The sequence below is a fragment of the Apteryx rowi genome, unplaced genomic scaffold (assembly GCF_003343035.1).
Source record: "Apteryx rowi isolate R43461 unplaced genomic scaffold, aptRow1 scaffold_49, whole genome shotgun sequence".
Lineage (NCBI taxonomy): Eukaryota > Metazoa > Chordata > Aves > Apterygiformes > Apterygidae > Apteryx > Apteryx rowi.
Genome location: NW_020450749.1, coordinates 3,565,529 through 3,583,539, shown reverse-complemented (window position 1 = coordinate 3,583,539; position 18,011 = coordinate 3,565,529). Strand labels below are relative to the sequence as shown.

Here is an 18,011-nt window from a genome sequence, read left to right as displayed (position 1 = left end):
AACAATAGAATAATGACGAATGAAGGGATAAAAAAGGACATTACTTCTAGGCAGTTTTAGATACTCTTTAGCAGTATGAAGTGCTCAAAGAGCAAAAAGAAGTATGGTAAAATACAAATACTCCTGCACTCTAAAATCCCTCTCAAAAAGATACTATGGCACTTGCAATAAGAAGAGATTTATATTCTTCTGTTAAGTGAAACATGATAAAGAATACTACTTCTGCCCATCATCATCATTTGTAACATGACAGGCTTCCACAGCACACTATACTGAGAATCATTTTCAAACACTGAACATTGAGAATTCCTAACTTAAAATTCTCTACATGGTATATTATCTTTTAAGCAGAAGGATAACTGCTAAGTCTAAGTGCTCCCACAATTCACACTTCAAGTTCTTATTTTTAAAAGTGGCAAAATAAATTAGGATACCTTTTGAACATGAAACAAGCCTGTTATACAGAAGCATTTTCAAAACAAAAAATGTGTTCTGACCAAAACTGTGATGTACATGAAATTTCAATACACTTACTCCAGATATTAGATTTTACTAGAGGAAAGAAGGGAAGAAGAAGAAAAAAAAAAAAAAAACTCTTAAGCTACTATGACACCTTTCTTCATAAATCCATTCCGCACTTACCTAGAAAGCTCCTTCTCTTGTCGCTGAAGTTCAGATGCAAGCAAAGTATTTTCCTTCTTGAGTGTAACACACTCAGCTTCCAGAGCACTCCACTCCTCCTTCAACTTTTCAAGTTCACCTGCAATGAATAAATTTGAGTTGAACAGAGTACAATTGATTTCATGAGTGCTTCAAGTGTCACCAGGGAACAAATGGAAGAAAAGCTAGTATCAGTCAAATATGCTCGATTATAATCATGTCACATGTATTCCATCACAAGCAGCTATAAAGCATGTATCAAATTATGTTTTACCATTATGAATAGTTTGTGAGCCATTAAACAAGCTAGTGCTTCTTAAGGCACGCTTCTTCTAACACACAAAGCAGTAGAAAAGACTCCGTTTACGGGTCTATTCTAGCATTTTAGAAACAGTGGTGGAAAAGTGTGTTTGAAGAAATTCTTGTCCCAGCAGACTTGAGAGTAATGAACAATCAGAATCACTACATACCATGCATCTGCTAAAACAAACAGAACATTTGAGGCAGAGTGTTAAAATCAGACCTTTGAAATAAATCAGTCACCAGCAAAATTGATTAAAAAAAGTTACACGTCTCTTCATGAAGATTGACTGATTGAGAATTCTGAGCATATCTTATATGTGCCAGCTTCTCCTGGCATATACGAAGTTTCAGCACGAGCTTTTGAACTCTATTACCCAATAGGCATGCCACCATCTTGATAGCTGAAACATGATTAAAGAAAAAGAAAAGAAAAGCAGGATTAAGTTGCCGAGCTAGCAAAAAAACTGGACTGAAAGGAGCAGATTCTCTAAAACCTGAAGCCATAAGGCCTGGAGTAGTGGCTCTCAATCAGACCTCATGTGATGTAGGTGCATTGCAGGTAAGGTGAAGTCCAAATGAATGAGCCCAGAAGACCTATACTGGCTCAGCGCAAGGTGTTTGTGTATCTCTACATCACATTTACAGAATAAAGCTTTAATTCTAAAATTAATTAAATATAAAAGGAGACTATCAATTCTGAAAAGTAGAGCGAAAGTTACTGAACATCGTAAGCTACAAAACAGTTATTTGTCTCAAATGTAGCTTTGCTATAAAAACTAAAAGGCCAGAAGCTATTGATTTACAAGATTAAATGATTCAGAAATTCTGCAAGGCCCTTTAGAAACCTGTGGCAGTATCAATCCCTATTAACAGGGCAAGTTTTCCAACTTTTTCAAATTGGCATTACACTTGGCCTACTTTTGATATCACAAGTAACTAGGTAATTGAGGCATAACTGAAAATTTCCATTTAAAGAAATATACAAAAAGGTTTTTATAACACTGCAAGCCTTGATTTTTGTATATACATACGCACACAAATATTGATTTGACTATTTGACACTCAGATTGATAAGGATGTTACTATTAGCACTGGTCCATGCCATTCCTTTCACCTTTTAAACGAGTAGCTTCTTCCTTCTGCTGATCCTCACACTGCTGGCACCTGAGCTGAAAACTGGCTTGCAGACTGACAATTTCTTTTTCATAATCTGAGGCATCTTTCCGCCACCGTTCAAGTTCTGCTCGCACTTTCTGTAGCTCCTCTTGCAAAGCAGAAATATCAGTATCGCGTTCTGATGCTGTCTTTTCTGCTACTTGTTGAAGAAGCACAATCTCATTTTGAGCATCAATTAATTGATTTCGAGTGCTTGAAATTTCATTCTCCTTTTCCTCACGAAGATTCTCAATATCTTCTTGTAACCTTCGCAGCTGAGCTGGAAAACAAATGTTAAAGTTAAGTTTTGTTTTGTTTTAAAATAAGCTGTACTTACAGAAATTCTAAAAAAGATGACTCCCTTTCTCAACTCACTGATGTCTAATGGCACTAAAGAATCCTAATGCAATTTAAAAAGACTGATCTTGTCAAGCGCGCTACCCTTAAGAAGGCAAAAGGCTGCATGTGGGGTAATGTATTACACAGCATAACATTACAGAGAGTGAAAAGAAACCAGAAGTTGGGTTGGACAAAGGCCCCCCACCCGGTTTTGGGGGGTTGTTTTGGGGATTTTTTTTTTTGGTGAGAGAGAGTTGTGCCATGTGGGATTATTAAAGAAACTCTCCAGAAATTTGAAACCAAGATTCAGATCCAACTTCGCTGTAAGCAAAACAAGTTTTATAGAACTAGGAAATTACAGGGAGGAAGACAAGAGAAAGCAAGAAAACTTCTGTGACAAGCCACACAGATCTGCAAAGCTACACTGGAAATAGTCGCCTGCTCAGCAGTTAAAGTTAACTTATGACATTTATAAATAGTCAAGGCACAGCATCCTATTTCTAACTCCATTCTCCAAACATGTAGAAAAGGAAATAAAAGTTATTTTGCTTCTTTGTAAAAAGTTTTTTTTTTAAAAGCTCAGGATGAATTCTGGATTGGAGAGCTGCACCTAAACTACTGAACTGCAAGAAGTCCTTTAGTGTTCATGACTGACTATAAAATTTTAAATGCATAGCAGTCAGTCACATAAATTCTGTGTTATTTTGCATTTCTCAACTGCATGAAGCAAACTTTATAAATTATTCCCATTCAGAATTGTTTCTTTATTAAAGATCTCTGCTCTGAAAGAAACTATTTTTCATAAGCAACACAGGCTAACAGAATCCTTTGCCAACAGTTGCAAAGAAATACACACAGGGATGGAAAGTATAAAAGTAAGTAGAACTAAGAGTTAAAATCATGACTGATAGAAGCAAACTGTTTAATTTGCCTTTTTTCCCCCCATTTGCTTTTTCAAGACGACAGATCATTCAGACTACACTTGTATTTCATTGTTTTTCAACATGGAAAAAAGCAATTACTAAATTAATGAGGACTTGCAAAGTTCCTTCTTAGCATCCACTGGAACCCTCACGTAAGTGGCCCCAGAGGGTTGGAGCTGCACATTTAAAGTTGCATGTTTTCTTCTCTGAAGGAAGGGGCAAAGACAACGGAAAGCACAGGGATGATAACCAAGTCTTAGTGACCATCGTAGATTTCTTGCATTTATTTTTGTTGTCTCAATCCCTTACTGAAGATGACAAGGAAAACGTGAGTTGTGCTGTAAACTGACTCAGGTTAAGAACTACTCAAGAGAGACTTCCACTTTCACAACAACTATTCACGATGTTTTTCAGTAGTGTCATATACTGTGTCAGGTGCAATACAAACTCTGCAAGTTGCTGGTGGATGTACAGTAAAGAAGAAAAAAAGCAACTTTTTTTCCCTAACAGGCTCCCACAGCACATTTAGCTCATTAGATGAACCAAGGAACCTATGAAACCCAACTTTAAATTCTGGAGGAAAAATACAGCATGGAAAATAGGTAATATCAATACATATATTGTAATTTTACATATTGTACTTGCACAATAAAGTGGTTTTTTTAGGATGTCCATATTGGATGAAACAGCATATTTGTTCCATAACAAAGACATTTACAACATGATAGATACTTAAATATATGTGAGCAACATGAAGCTTACCACCATCTCAGTGGCTTGGAAATACTTTCTACAGGATTATACTAACAGAACAGCAATAAGGTAGTAGATGAGAACAACCTGAGGAATACAGCAGAACATTAACAATTACCTTTTTCCATGTATTATTATATTAGAAGCCTTGAACCTACTAAACCATTACGGTAGGAAACAACATGTTTTTAGAATACCAAGAATTAAGATTTGCTAACACTGCAAGTGCCTATTAAAGAACTAAGCAGCGACTTTTTTATACCATATCTTCTTGATTTTTTTTCTCTTGGTCAAGCCATACTAAGTTCCTGCTTCTCAGTAATGGCAGTATTGCAAAGACATTTGCATTTTCTTCTGTCTGCATTGTTGATGGACAACGCTCACTTTAAACTCTTGGGCACGCAGATAAGCATGGTAGGATTGAAAATCTCCCCAAAATATACAAACATTTCTCAAGTGTGGTGGAGTTGTAGGAATAACTTACACAGAAAAATTACTACCACAAATATTGGAATGGTTTCTGAAGCACTGGATATTATTTCAAAGGGCAATCAGAAAGAAAACTTCCATTACACCCTTTACTTAATAAGCCATTACCTCATCTAAACTGAATGCTTTACTTTTTTTAAAAGTAATGACTAGTTACTTGAGCTACAAGAATTTCCTCGTTCCAGCTATCCATTCATCTAAAGGGAGCTCCACATGTAGAGACAGGATCTCAGTTGTTTTTGTGGCATTCTGTTCTCTTCTCTATGTCAAATACATAAGCCATGTAAGTACTGGCTGGCAGAAAATGTTGATTCCATGAAAACAGTCCAAGAAATGTTACCGCATGAAGCTACAAGGATTTTTTTTTTTCCCCCCTCACTACAGTTCCTAGAAGCTGCCAAGAGAGAATGCTGACATTAAGACAGATTTTCCCAGTCTGAGAGATATGTCTTGCCCTGAAAGCTTGGGAAGCAGCAGGCATACAATATCAGACTGTTTCACACTGCAGTAGAGAGAGAAGAAGATGAGCCATTAGTAAAACCTCACATGGGAAAGGTTCAGGAGACAAAACAGTACAGAACTGACAAGAGCCACCTCGCAGTTAGTGTGGCGCTCTCAAGTTTGTACTTTGGTTCTCTCTCTTTTTTTTTTTTTGGAAAGAAAAAATGTACATTTTTTTCCTTCTGTATAGACATAACCAGCAAATATCCTGACTTCTAACCTTTGCTTCAAAATTCTTTATTTGGAGTTTTCTGCACATTAGCAGCACAACATTCAAAATTAAATTATTCCTCTTGTTCTGAAGAGGAATATTGCGTTAGCGCCTCTTTCTTAGAAGAAATAGCAAATATCCTTTGCTGATATTCATAAAATAGCTATTACATAAGCTTCTCAAGTGTAACTGGTATGTGACAAGTAGCACAGTCCACAAACTATCACCCATAAAATAATTTGCTCAAGATATTTTGGCTTGATTTCCTAAGAAAATGAGACTTATGTGCTTACATTTTCAGTCCATCTGACTGTCTGCTCATCTCTCTTCCAAACGTTTTTGAGTCAAATGACCAATCGAATATGAAATGCTGACCAAGATCCCATGCTATAAAGCTCCTACAAGTTTCATAAAAATCAATGGCTGAGTAGATATTCATACTAATGTCTGCTCTAAGGGAGAGTTCCAATATAACCCTTACTGATTTTAAGGCTAGAGAGCCTCCGACCAAGGAGCTCACATGTACAGGCCGACAAATAAGCGGGCATGTAACTCCAACCACAGGACATGCTACCACTCGCCCAGGGACACAGCCACGTGACAAGATAAAGAGCTAAAAGCAAGCACAGAGATTTTAAACACTGGCGCATCACGAGGAGCTGACACAACAACACAGATGTTTCTACCTCCTCAGACCCTCCTACAACAAATCCATAGGAAACCAAGTTGTCAGTTCCACTGCTCGTTAAAAAAAACCCTTTTCGTGTCAACATAGCACTTCGCTAGCTTGGAAATGGCAACTTCTAACTTGTGATACAGAAGATGTGTAAATCACACGATTCCATCCTGCTAGAGTTATTTTGGGCTGAAAAGAGCAGGATCGTGATCACAGTGGTTCTTCCTAAAGAACTGTCTGTTCTTTATGAAATTCTACTGCAAACTCTGAGGCTGGATGTAGATCTGGAGTGATTAAAAATTTTCAGGAGGATTTTATCAGTAAAATGAAGAGACAGAATAGTACAAAAGGCTAAATATTCTGAGTGTTTGTTAAGAAGGTACAACAGTCGCAGTAAGACTTTGGATCATTTAAAGCAGAGGAAAAATTGAGGAGAGAAAGGAGAAAAGGACTATGTTACAGATCACATTTTTTGCATTTTCTAATTTATGATTAGAGACATAGGAATTGATGGGAAATGTTTCATAATACATTTCTGAGATAGCATGAAAAATCAGATTTAAAACACATGCAGTTAACATCTTCCTTCATTAGTGCTTATTATCCACATAATTGGTAAAAGCTATGTTTTTCCTAAGACATATAGAGTGGGGTAGAAAAAAATAATTTATTTCATACCTTGCAGAACATTTATTTGCTTGCTGGACTCTTCAACTTGCATTCGATACGCTTTTCTCTCTTCTTCCAATAGTGCTAAAAATAAAAGTGAAAACATGTCCAAAGATTGTTAGTAAAAAGTATTTCAGCTTTGTAGTAAATTACAGTCACAAATTCCCCATAACTGAGAAGATTAAAACAGTCAGTTTATTCCAGTAAGTTATCAAAGCTAGTAATTATGTAAGTAGTTTAAGGAAAAGTTAATATTAAAGACATTATTCCATTATTTTGGTAGTATTACAATTAATTTGAAATTAATATAATCAGTTGCCTGATACAAAAACTCAATGTGTGCTAAATGCAGTTTGGTGTAGGAGTGGAAAGAAAAAAAGCTGTAAAGGTTTTCCAGGAAGAACGCTGAACAAGATTTGATTAAACTGGGCTATACTATTTCCTGTTAAAGATGACCTACAAACAGTTTTGCAGCTAATGAAACAGCTAGATGATCTAGCTGTAAGATGATAGGATGATCCTTAAAAATAAATAAATAAAAATATAAAAAGGAAACTACTACTGAACACATTATGTGTGATTAATTAATACCTGCAGATGAATATATTTTTAATGATGAAATACATGAAATTTGTCTCTATATTTAATACAAGAAGTATGTTTGTCAATACTGACCCAAAAATTCAGAGCTCAATCTAACTGTACCTATAGTTTATACAAAACAAAAAAGAAAAAAGTTTGACATTCTGTGCAAAAGAGGCCAATACTGTGAAAACAAGTTTATTTATAGTATAGTCAACAAAAAACCCTCTTAAGATTACCTGGTAAATACAGTTTTAATGGATACCCTACAGAATCAAGTTGATCTGGGTCTCACCTTGAAGTTCAAAGCATTTTTGTTTACTTGTTCTAGCTAGCTCTTGGGCTTCAACCAGCTCCTTGTGCAGTTGCTGAATTTCTTGTTTAGCCTCAGTTTCTGATTGTGCACCCTGCAATTCATCTGATAAAAGAACATTTTCTTTAAAGCACGAATTGGTACAACAGTTTAATTTGCACTGCCATGTGAAGACTGGTCACTTGGTATTCTAATCATCCAGAGTTAGTTAAAGTAATCTCAAAATTTTGTTAGGTAAATATTAGCAAAATATTAATAAACCTTTTAAAGAAGGAAAGCGAATGCAAGATTTAAAACATTCATTACACTTATCATGCAGTAAAATACAGAAAAAACAGAACAATCAGCTTTTAAACATAATGTATAGGCTGGAAAGGATTACTCCACCCACGTAACTGTGTACACAGCTTGTCTATTTTAAAAGGAAGCTACTCCAACCTCCCCTCCTGGCACACACTTCTCGGTGATCCTGTGTCCCCTTCATCCTGAGCTCACTCTCCCTTAGTCCTGCTCTTGCTCAGCACAGACACACACATATATTTATCTATAGGTATATGTATATGTACACAGCCTTGTGCTGGGCCTAGTTTCTGCCAGGCGGCTGTGAGAGATTATGCAAGGGGAGTTGCTATTAGGTGGCTGGCTACTCCCGACCGGCTTGCTACTGCGCAAGGCTCGGTGTTCTACCTGTCCCTCGCATTACGCGTGTGGACCACGGCTACAAGGAAAGGAAAATTTAGGCAAATATCCCCCAACAAAACAAAATGAAGAAATTGAAGAAAAGTTTCACTGTATTGCATTCAGTGGCCTAGTGAATACTAGGCCAAGTTTTCCCTTTAAAAATACAGTTTCACTGTAATATAAGTTAAAATATTAGGTGCATCTTTAACGTGACTAGGTAACTAAGCATATTATTTAAACTGTAAGTAACAGTTAAAACATTTGCTCTTCCCCAAACCAAGTTTGTTTTAATTAAAAATGCATATTAAAGACCTCTTGGAGTTTTTATATATATATATATATATATATATATATAAAGCTCATTCATATACAAATTAAATACATTTAAAGCCGACATTTCAGGGGAGTTTGTAACCAGGAGTACTTGTAACTATGTAACCTAATATAGGTTAGTATAACCTAATAAAGTAAGTACTGGAAACTATATGCAGTAACATAATGAGGAAGCCCACAGGAATCTGCAATATCAGGAACTGGATCCACAAAAGTTTTCAGTAAATGTTCCTTAGGTAGCGGTTGTGCAGAAATAATAGGTTCTTAAATAGGCACTAATAAACTACATCGGCAAAAGGTTAAAATTTTATATAATGCCAATTAGGTGAGAAAGGTAAAAGAGGTAAATCAGTGAAAAAAGACACTTGCACGTCATGGGAGAGAGGGAGAAAACAAAAAGATGTATCACACAGTACTCTGTTAATAAACTTTTAACCTTATAGGTCATATAGATTTAAGATGAATGCACACTGCATAGGATAAAAACCCAAAAGATCAAAACATTTTTTCTGGACCTTTCACTAACAAGTAGAAATTAATACAAGCTATGTTTTACTTTGTCTTTGCATTTTTGACACTCATATTTGACTGTATGTCATCAATAAAGTAACTTTTAAGAAAATTATTCATTGTTTCATTTTTTTTTTCTTAGAGTAGTTATTTATCAAATCCTGCTAAAGTACTAAAGTACTCATACAGTACCTAAGAAAAGAGGTTATGGTTTTCCTATTCTCACAGTGATGAATTGGTGGGATCAAGGAGTGGAGCCGTGCATGTATGAACGTGGTTTTGGCTTTTTCAGAATAGAACTGAGAGCAGAAAGTACAAAGAGGAATAAATCTTTCATCCAAATACTTTCTTTCATGGTTTATTAAGAGTTCCAAATCCAAGTTTCTCTGTATCAGAGATGTTTTGTTCTTAGCCCCTCATGGATAAAGCTGCTTGAGGCAATTAGACTTTCAATCCTTAATGAGACTGTTCAGAAGAAATGGATGAGGAAGTTGACAAATTATGCTCAAATCGTGCCTGATAAAGAAGCAGTGTCCCAAATCAACAATAAGAACACAGTATCTCAACAGTAAGAATCCCCAGTGAATTTTCTGGGGGACAGTATTTTCAAATCAATGAAAGCACACATCATAAAAGATAACACTGCTTCAAAGGAGATGAGGAACTCAAGTTACAGGACAGCATAACAGATTTAGGGAAGGCACTATCTATGTCAAGGTAGAAATTTTTTCCTACTCAAATGCAATAGGGGAATTTCCATACACTTGATTTACTTGTAAATCTACGGCCAAGAAGAAAAGCATAAGCGTTAGGAAACAATTTAACAGCTTTTAAGAATTACACAAACAGAAAATTCATTTAATGGTGCATTTAATAGTGCAAAGCAAATACCATTCTTGCACTAACTCTAACTTTCGAAAAATTTCCTTCGTGAGTAGGATTGCTCTATTTGTAAATAAAAAGCCTACTAATTATTATTGGGCTTAGAATTAGTTCCCTCAAAAAGCAAATTCACATGTCATTAGTCATGAAAACTGGCTTGAGAACCAATACAAAGAGCTGCAATTAAAGTTTTTGAGCAACTTCCAGAAGTATTCAACATTGGACTACTGTTCTCAGGGAAGTCGAAGGAGTTGTATCATTAATTACAAATTGGGGGGGGGGGGGGAGAAGGTCAGATACGCAATAGTTTGAAATCCCTCATTCATTTACTATAGTTCATGGAAAATTTTCATCTGCGATCAGATTGTTTGCTGTGTTACAAGAAAGTGATCCTTAATTAAGATCACTTTTTTTTTTTTTTAAATCCCCTCAAAACACTAAACTTTCCTTTAACATCAGCTTTTTTTTTTTTACTGGATTGGTAGATTTAAAATTGCTATCAAGAACTCAGAAATTTCTGTTACAAATCATTCCCAAAGCACCCGAGTTTGTTCTCCTTCAATCTAGTTCAAGAAAAGAAGTTTAACCCATGGCTCAGTTTTGGGAAAGTGTGGTTCTATATTATTCATCCTATATCCATCTGTGCTCGGCCTGCGGAAGCAACTTTGTGAGTAGGATAGTATTTCTCCAAGTTTCACAGTGGTTCACTTTCAGAAGTTTGCTGGACTTTCTAAAGTGTTATTCAGTATCAAAAAGAATATTCAGATGAAATCAGATAATTAATTTAAAAAATGAGTTTTCTTTTGCTATTGAAACACAAATCAATGGTCTCAAAACTTTCTGAATCAACAGACCATTGACAATATTCTTATCTAAACTATCAAATTTCTTCAGCAAACCCTCAACTGACAAGACTTTTTAATAAGATTCCATGAGTCAGTCTTGGCATTACTAAGAAAATGTAAGAATGTTGGTAAGAACAAGATTACTAAAATTCTGATTGCCTTTATTGCTTTCTCTTTTCCACTCTTTAACATCTACCTGTTTTTAACTCTGCAACCTCTCTTTGCAATAAGTAGTCACAAACAGCCTGTCTAAAAAACAATTTTCAAGAAACCGTTATTCATGGCTAATAAAGACCTTTTCTCAAGAAAAAAGGCAGTCCTACAAATCTGTGAGAGCCTTCCCCCCTACCTCCCCTTCGCCAGATTCTGGCTTGGATAAAGCTGAAACAAGGCCTGAATGCACTTGAAATTTATTGATGGAAAACACCCTTGGAGGAAACTGCAGCAATTAAACATCTCAGCATTTTCTTGTTCCACTAATTTGTTTTCTAAATTCCAATAATTAAACAAAAGAGAACACTGGCTTTGCAATTGATACATCTGTATTCAGAACAGCTGCTAGATCAGAAGCGTTTTCACACTTCCATAATTATATGAATGCATAACAAATCCACTTGAAAGTCTTTCTGTGGCAAATAAGATCCTTTCTAGGGCAAAGTCAGGCACATAAAGTAGCTTTCTGACAAGCTCTCAACAAAACTGTGGGCTCACAGGCTCTTCACAAAAATTAAATATGCAAGTAATTCATTGTAGAGATATTTTTAAATGATTTCATGACAGCAAAAGAGGAATAGCTATAAATAGCTGCAAGAGAAAAAAATAAGTTATCCCAATTATTCCAGTTAATTATAATATATAATTCAACAAGCACAGCTGTCTATGCACATAGGTATTGTTCTACTTCTTAAGTTAAAAATTCAGTGGTGGCTATGGTTTAAATCATTGATTGCCTAAAGACAGATGAAATAATGATGAACCATCCACAAGAGCAGAAGACTATTTCCATGCGTCTACAGAAAACTTACAATTTTAGCCCTTTAAGCATCCAATTACCCTTGCCTGTCAGTTCAATATAACCCGGACAGAGAAAGTATAATTGCAGATTTGCCTGACCCTTGATATGAGACAGCTCTAATCAAGGAAGCAGCGTGCCCTTAGCAGCCGTATCTTGTTCTTGGGCTACTAAGCAGAGCCTCTCTGACAAAGCCCTGGAAGAATTCGCAGGAGAATTCAGTCATCAGGGGTTTTCAGCTTGAGGGGTCCACGGGCTACTTTTAATGTGTCTGCAAAAGATAACTAAGGAATCAAGTCTATTACGAGTAGCCTTCAGTTCGCTACATCAGAGCATTTGTTCTCACTGCGTTTTTCATTTTGTTTCTGTTTTTTGTTTTTAAAAAAGAATCCACAAAGGTAGAAAAATCTAGAAAGGTAGAAAATTACTAAATAAGTGGATCTATCATTATTGCTTGCTTCCAAATGTATCCTTGTTAAAAAATAACAACAAGTTTTGATTTATATAAGAATATTTTGCAAGAAAGAATTTATATGCATAGAAGTCAGATCTGCAGTATGAGACATATTTCCCTATACAAGAATACAGGCATTTTAAACTGGTCCCTCTACAGTTTCTCTACTGTAGTATTTACATATGACGTGTTGTTCTGGCTGTGAATTCTGTGCATGAAACACAGCTCACAGGAAACGTTGAACTCAAACATGTATCCCATTTTGGGCTTCAAGTTCTGACTTAATGAAAGGTCACATCATATTTTCAACCAAAAATGTTTGCAAATAAAACTTGTTGCCAAAACCAAATTTATTACTAAAAATGAGGCTATCAAAATCACTAAGAACAACATTACCAGGTTTTACCTTCTAATATAGGAAATCACTGCATACTTGCTATTAATTGCAGACATTAGAGCAAAACCCAAATAGAACATGCTCGGTCTCTCAAACACCTCTTTTTAAACAGCTTTGCTGAACTGAATTCTACTGAAAAAAGTCTTATTCAAAATATTATTTTAGTTTTGCTGTTTGGAAGAGTGAGAGTGTGTGTGTGTGTGTGTGTGTGTGTGTGTACACACACACACACACACACACACATCTATAAACACATGTAATTTTTTTTTTTTTAATACTTAATACATGAAGTCCTTTCTATCACAAAATTAGTGAAGCATAAACAACTACAGAAAAAAGCTCTTTTTCAGGTCTCCTAAATTTCATTGAGGTTTCCTGTTTTTCTGAAACATGGAGAATTGTGAAATTCTTTTTACTTGTGATCCAATGTAAGCATCATTTTACATACCTTAACAATGTGCAGCTATACATAAAGCAAAAAAGTTAACTTTCATTACGCTAAATGTAGTGACTAATTAATAACCTGCATCATTTTCAGATTATGCATATGAAAAAATTAGCTCGCTAATCTAGATTTAAGTATATGAAAGAGCAGTAAAAAACTGAATTTTACAATTATGAAGATCAAAGCTGAAGTTCAGCAACAATTTTAACTACAGTTAAAACAGGGAATTCAAAACTTGAGTATTTAATAATAAGAAAAGATTTTACAGGTTTTTTTAAACACTCAGGTGGAAACTAAGGGCATAATTTCTGGCAATGATGGGAACTATTTACGCAGGTAACATTTGGCAAAGCTTAAAAAAGTTGCCAGTGATGGAGGAATCCCTCTGCTTCACAGCTATTAACTATCACCTTGAGCGTATGCTGAAGCTATTTGTGAACAGTACTTGAAGTTATAACACGTAGATTCCCAGAACAATGTTGGTGAGCACAGGAAACTAGCCTGAAGCATGTAAATTACTTCTATACTAACACTCAGCAGTACGCTTTTATATTGCCCAAATGAATCACTAATGAGATTAAAGTGCGACTCTTCCATACCACCACGATTCAAAGCATTAGAATTTCAGTGCTCTTCACTCAAATGCACATATATATTTGACAGGAATACAGGTAGAGAGAAAGATATATCCACAGATTATTCATCTAAGTTACAAAAATTTCTGTTTACCTTTCAGAAGAGCTACTTTAGCAATTGGTTCATTTAGTTCTTGGTCATCCATTTGGGCATCTGAAATAAGAAAACCTTTCAGAGAATAGGTAGACTGCAGACAATTTTCACATACACATTCTTTAAGCAAAGGGAATCCTTTACAGTTTCCTCACTTTAAAACAGTTATCATGAAATTGCAAAATATACAATATAATACTGTTTTAAGTTTGTATTTGGCTCCACATAATACAAGCATTCTCTCCTCAGGAGACAGGAAAGTTCATGATTAAGTTACTTATTTCAAGCTAATTCAGTTTTACAGAAACCTCAGTTAAATGCTTACCTGTAGTGTCGTCACTGCTTTTTTCCTTGCTTGGACTAAGAGTGTCTGACAAATCTGATTCTTTGACTTTTGCCTGATTCTCTGTAAGAGACAAAGAGAATCAACTAGAATAAATAAATGCTTTATTCAGGCTCTCATTCATAATTTCTATCTATATATACTATCTACTGCTAAGCGTCACTAGGAAAAAGGTCAAAGAAAATTATGATACTGAAAAACCTGGTGTTTGCTTATTTCTTTACAGTTCTGGACCAAAATGGATTCAGTATGACTAAAGTCATTAATCTAGCCTTGCATCTAACACGGGATGTGACTGCCTCATACACAGCTTGAACTTTTGTTTAAAGCTGTATTCTTGCCAGCTGGAATTCAGTGTAAAAGCCAATTGTTTCACTGAATCATTCAGGGAACAAATAAGAAGAGAAATCTAGAACAATGCATATACTGTAAAAAGAAAGAAACTGCTGTAAGAATAAAAATATGATTTAGTATTTCGGACAAACAAAATAATAGCAACAACTCTTGTATATGCTGTACTGTACTCTAAATGAAGAGCAGATATTTTCAAAATGGAAGGGGACTTAATTATACTAATTTATCTTTTCCCACACATCAGTCTTACACCCACTAAATCCGTCAGCTATGAACCACGTCACCAGTGTACAGGCCCAATTACATACAATGAAGTCTTTCTTGGCTGACTATGCCCAGCCTTGGCTTGACAGCATTGCTGCCTAACCACAAATTAATACCTTGTTCTGATGCTTAAGTGTTCGGTAAACAGATTTAGAAAGGCATCATTACAATGTTCTCAGCACACAAGCTTTATTTTTGCTATACATGCAGAAAGCATGATGAGCACAACTAATTTCTCCACATATAGATACTGTAGATGCAAAAAAGCACCAGGACAGGGGAGGGAAGATACGCAGTAATAAACACATCAAGTGTGATTAGGACAGGATACAATAACATTAGTATAGGAAAATATGTAAACAAGCAAGTAGTATTGAGAAAGCTTGGGTTTTGTTTTGTTTTTAAACAAATAATGAGAGAACAAACTGAACTGAATCCCCCTGCAAATGAAAGAAGCTGGAGTTGAAAACGTGCACTTACACCAGGAAAGAAGCAAGAAGACAAAACAGGTTAAAAGAAAAAAACCTGCTTTCTTTATCTAATATGAAAAGGAAAAGTTTTACATTTCTTTCCACCAGAATAACATCCACTTGTACATGAAACAGAAGAAGGCAAATACAAACAAAGTAGCTGATCAAAGCCAGACTCTCTTCCCATCTTAAATATAACTGAAATCACTAGAGAGGGAGAGAGGGAAAACCCACATACACTTAAAGCACACTAGGGGTTCAGACCTGGCAGTAATTCCAAAGAAATGTTGTATGACTTCAATTGACTTCAAACGTCATGACTGGAATAGTAGTTAAAAACTTGATGTTTTGGGGTTCTTTACTAAAATGAGGACAGTACTTCCCTATTTTTAGGGATACAATTTTTAACTAATATCTAAAAATGTTAAGATACAAAGCATCATTCACATATCTAATAGAATCCAGCCCACAAGATTGCCATTAAAACTCTACTGTTTAGCAAACCAAGTAAATCATTTCTGTTTAAAGCTAAAGTCTTACAAAAAGAATATCCTAAAAGCCTCACCCACGCAGGCTGCATTAGTGGCCATTCCAGACGTGCTAAGAGGAGCAATATCTGTATCCAGCTAACTTGACCATATCTGGTCATAAAAGGAAGCAGAGTTTTCTTGCTCTGTGCAAAATGGGAGGAACAGTGCAGGCTCCAAAGGCTGAATTAACCCCTGTCTCCCCGCCCCCCTGCACCCCCAGTCTCAGGTACCCGGGCTTTTCTCCTCCCCGGAACAGGGAGCAACATTAGGCACTAGAGAAAAGATGTAAAGGTTTCTACGTTTGAAGCAGCGGAAGTCAAAAAGGTAAGCGGTTTAGCAACCTGCTTCCTAACCCACAATCTGGGATACACTAAAGACCGTAAGTTGTCTGTACTATAGTCAAACAAGCCTGAGAAAGCACAGTCATAAGCACAACTCTTTCCTGTAATATATTATTTCACAGCAGTTGTCCCTATTTCCCATAATAAAACTGAGCTGCATAAATATAGCCAAAATGATGAAGTATATTAAAATGTGTTGACATCATACTTACTTGATGAGTTAGAACATATTAACGAATGCTAAAAATAGCTCATCATTTGGCAAGATAACTGGCATGCAAGTGTTAAGTTACAGTTATTGTATGCATTCTTTTGCCAAATATGGCATGTTGTCTATAGCTTACTCACATACAGAAACAAGTTAAAGGTGCAATTTCACATATAAAATATGGGAAAATAAATAATAAAGAAGTCTCTAAAATACCAGAATTCATTGCATGCTAACATTTATTCAATACAATAACACTAAGCAGGAGGACAGAAGTTAAAGAAATAAGTTAACATGTCAAAATATTAATGAAAAACTACCAAAATAAAGTCAGCCTACAAGCCCAAACAACCTTACATCATTGACACATAGGAAATATCGATCCACAAACTTTGTAGCATTCCTGATTTTGATACTACAAGACAGGGATGTCTTTCTTGACAAGATAAATCTTTTCATATTAGATCCTCATATTTCACATATTTTATACAGAAAAGAGCAAGAAGTTAGAGGCACATTTTATTTTTTTTCACTTGCAAAATTCAGGTTTAGGAGTTTAATAGTGATTTTCAAAATTGTTAGGGTATAAGTTAGAAAGAAGTCAAATTAAAATATACTTTTATTCACCATTTAAATGAGAACAAATATTATTTCCTGTTTTCTCTTACACTAAAAACAAAAACCTGTTTGAAATTTACTCCAGAGCTAGAGATTTAAGTCAACTTGCAAAAATTATCATTTGTCCTTTAAACCTCTTTACCCTAAGACAGTATTTGGAGCAGGGTTCAGTAAATAATATACCTCCCTTTCATACACTTTTTCCTTTTTTTTAAAAAATGAATATTCAACGAAATTCAAACTGCTGGTGTAAGTCAAAACATGCATTAAAGCACAATAAAAAAAAATGCTTCAAAAACAGTTAAATAATCCAAAAGTCTAACCTTTCAAAAGCTTTCTTTCTTCCACTTTGGTTAGATGTCCCTCGTCTATGATCTTGTCTGCCAAACAAAATAAGTGTTACTTTCCAAGCTCAAATTAAGCAAGCTTTTCCCTGCACACATCTACGTAGACTACATTCCATGACCAAATTAAAAGCTGATAGTATTACTTCCTACTGAGGCTTGAACAAAAACTTTATTCTGGCATGAAATAATGAAACAGAGCACATAAGTCTACTGAAACTTTGCGATAAAGTGCGTAATTATTTTCTTGGCAAGTTATTAAGTAACTGACATTATTAAATGCTTCAGTTCACTAATGAAAGGCTAGAAAAATTATTTTTTATGAACTTTTATTTAACTGGGAGCAATAAATAATTAATACATTTTCAGTGTTATAGTAATCAGAAAAAGGACCTCTAAGAGCTGGATGCCTAAAATAGATATCCACCAGATACAGCAGAAATCTAGAAATACACCATGCAAAACCAGCAATTGAGAAGCCATCTCCGTATCCTAACTGTTTCAGCAGTGCCCACGAAAGATACACAGCATTAGCCTTCCTTAACTTAAAACTTTCAGAGAGCTGCACAAGTTTCCAAAAAGCTGATCATTCATTACACTCAGATGCACAGAATTTAGTTTGCATACAGCATTGACGGGGAGGTCTGTCCATACATCAGGTGCATTAAAAATGCATA

General features: G+C 35.4%; 1 protein-coding gene across 22 annotated transcripts in view; it reads right to left on the bottom strand.

Annotated features, from left to right (window-relative positions):
* The window catches only part of SLMAP (sarcolemma associated protein), a 91,849-nt gene that overhangs the window by 10,583 nt on the left and 63,255 nt on the right, over nucleotides 1-18,011 (bottom strand). For 12 of the 22 annotated variants that reach the window (XR_003255656.1, XR_003255655.1, XM_026078830.1 and 9 more), the window contains 7 exons: nucleotides 17,314-17,370; nucleotides 14,188-14,268; nucleotides 13,863-13,937; nucleotides 7,557-7,679; nucleotides 6,689-6,763; nucleotides 2,078-2,398; nucleotides 643-760 (listed from right to left, as the gene is read on the bottom strand). Coding sequence is in view for 20 of the 22 variants with exons in the window: in XM_026078830.1 (XP_025934615.1) it covers nucleotides 643-760; nucleotides 2,078-2,398; nucleotides 6,689-6,763; nucleotides 7,557-7,679; nucleotides 13,863-13,937; nucleotides 14,188-14,268; nucleotides 17,314-17,370 (850 nt within the window). In the remaining 2 variants the exon portion in view is untranslated. The other 10 variants (XM_026078819.1, XM_026078820.1, XM_026078821.1 and 7 more) reach the window with 4 other exon arrangements.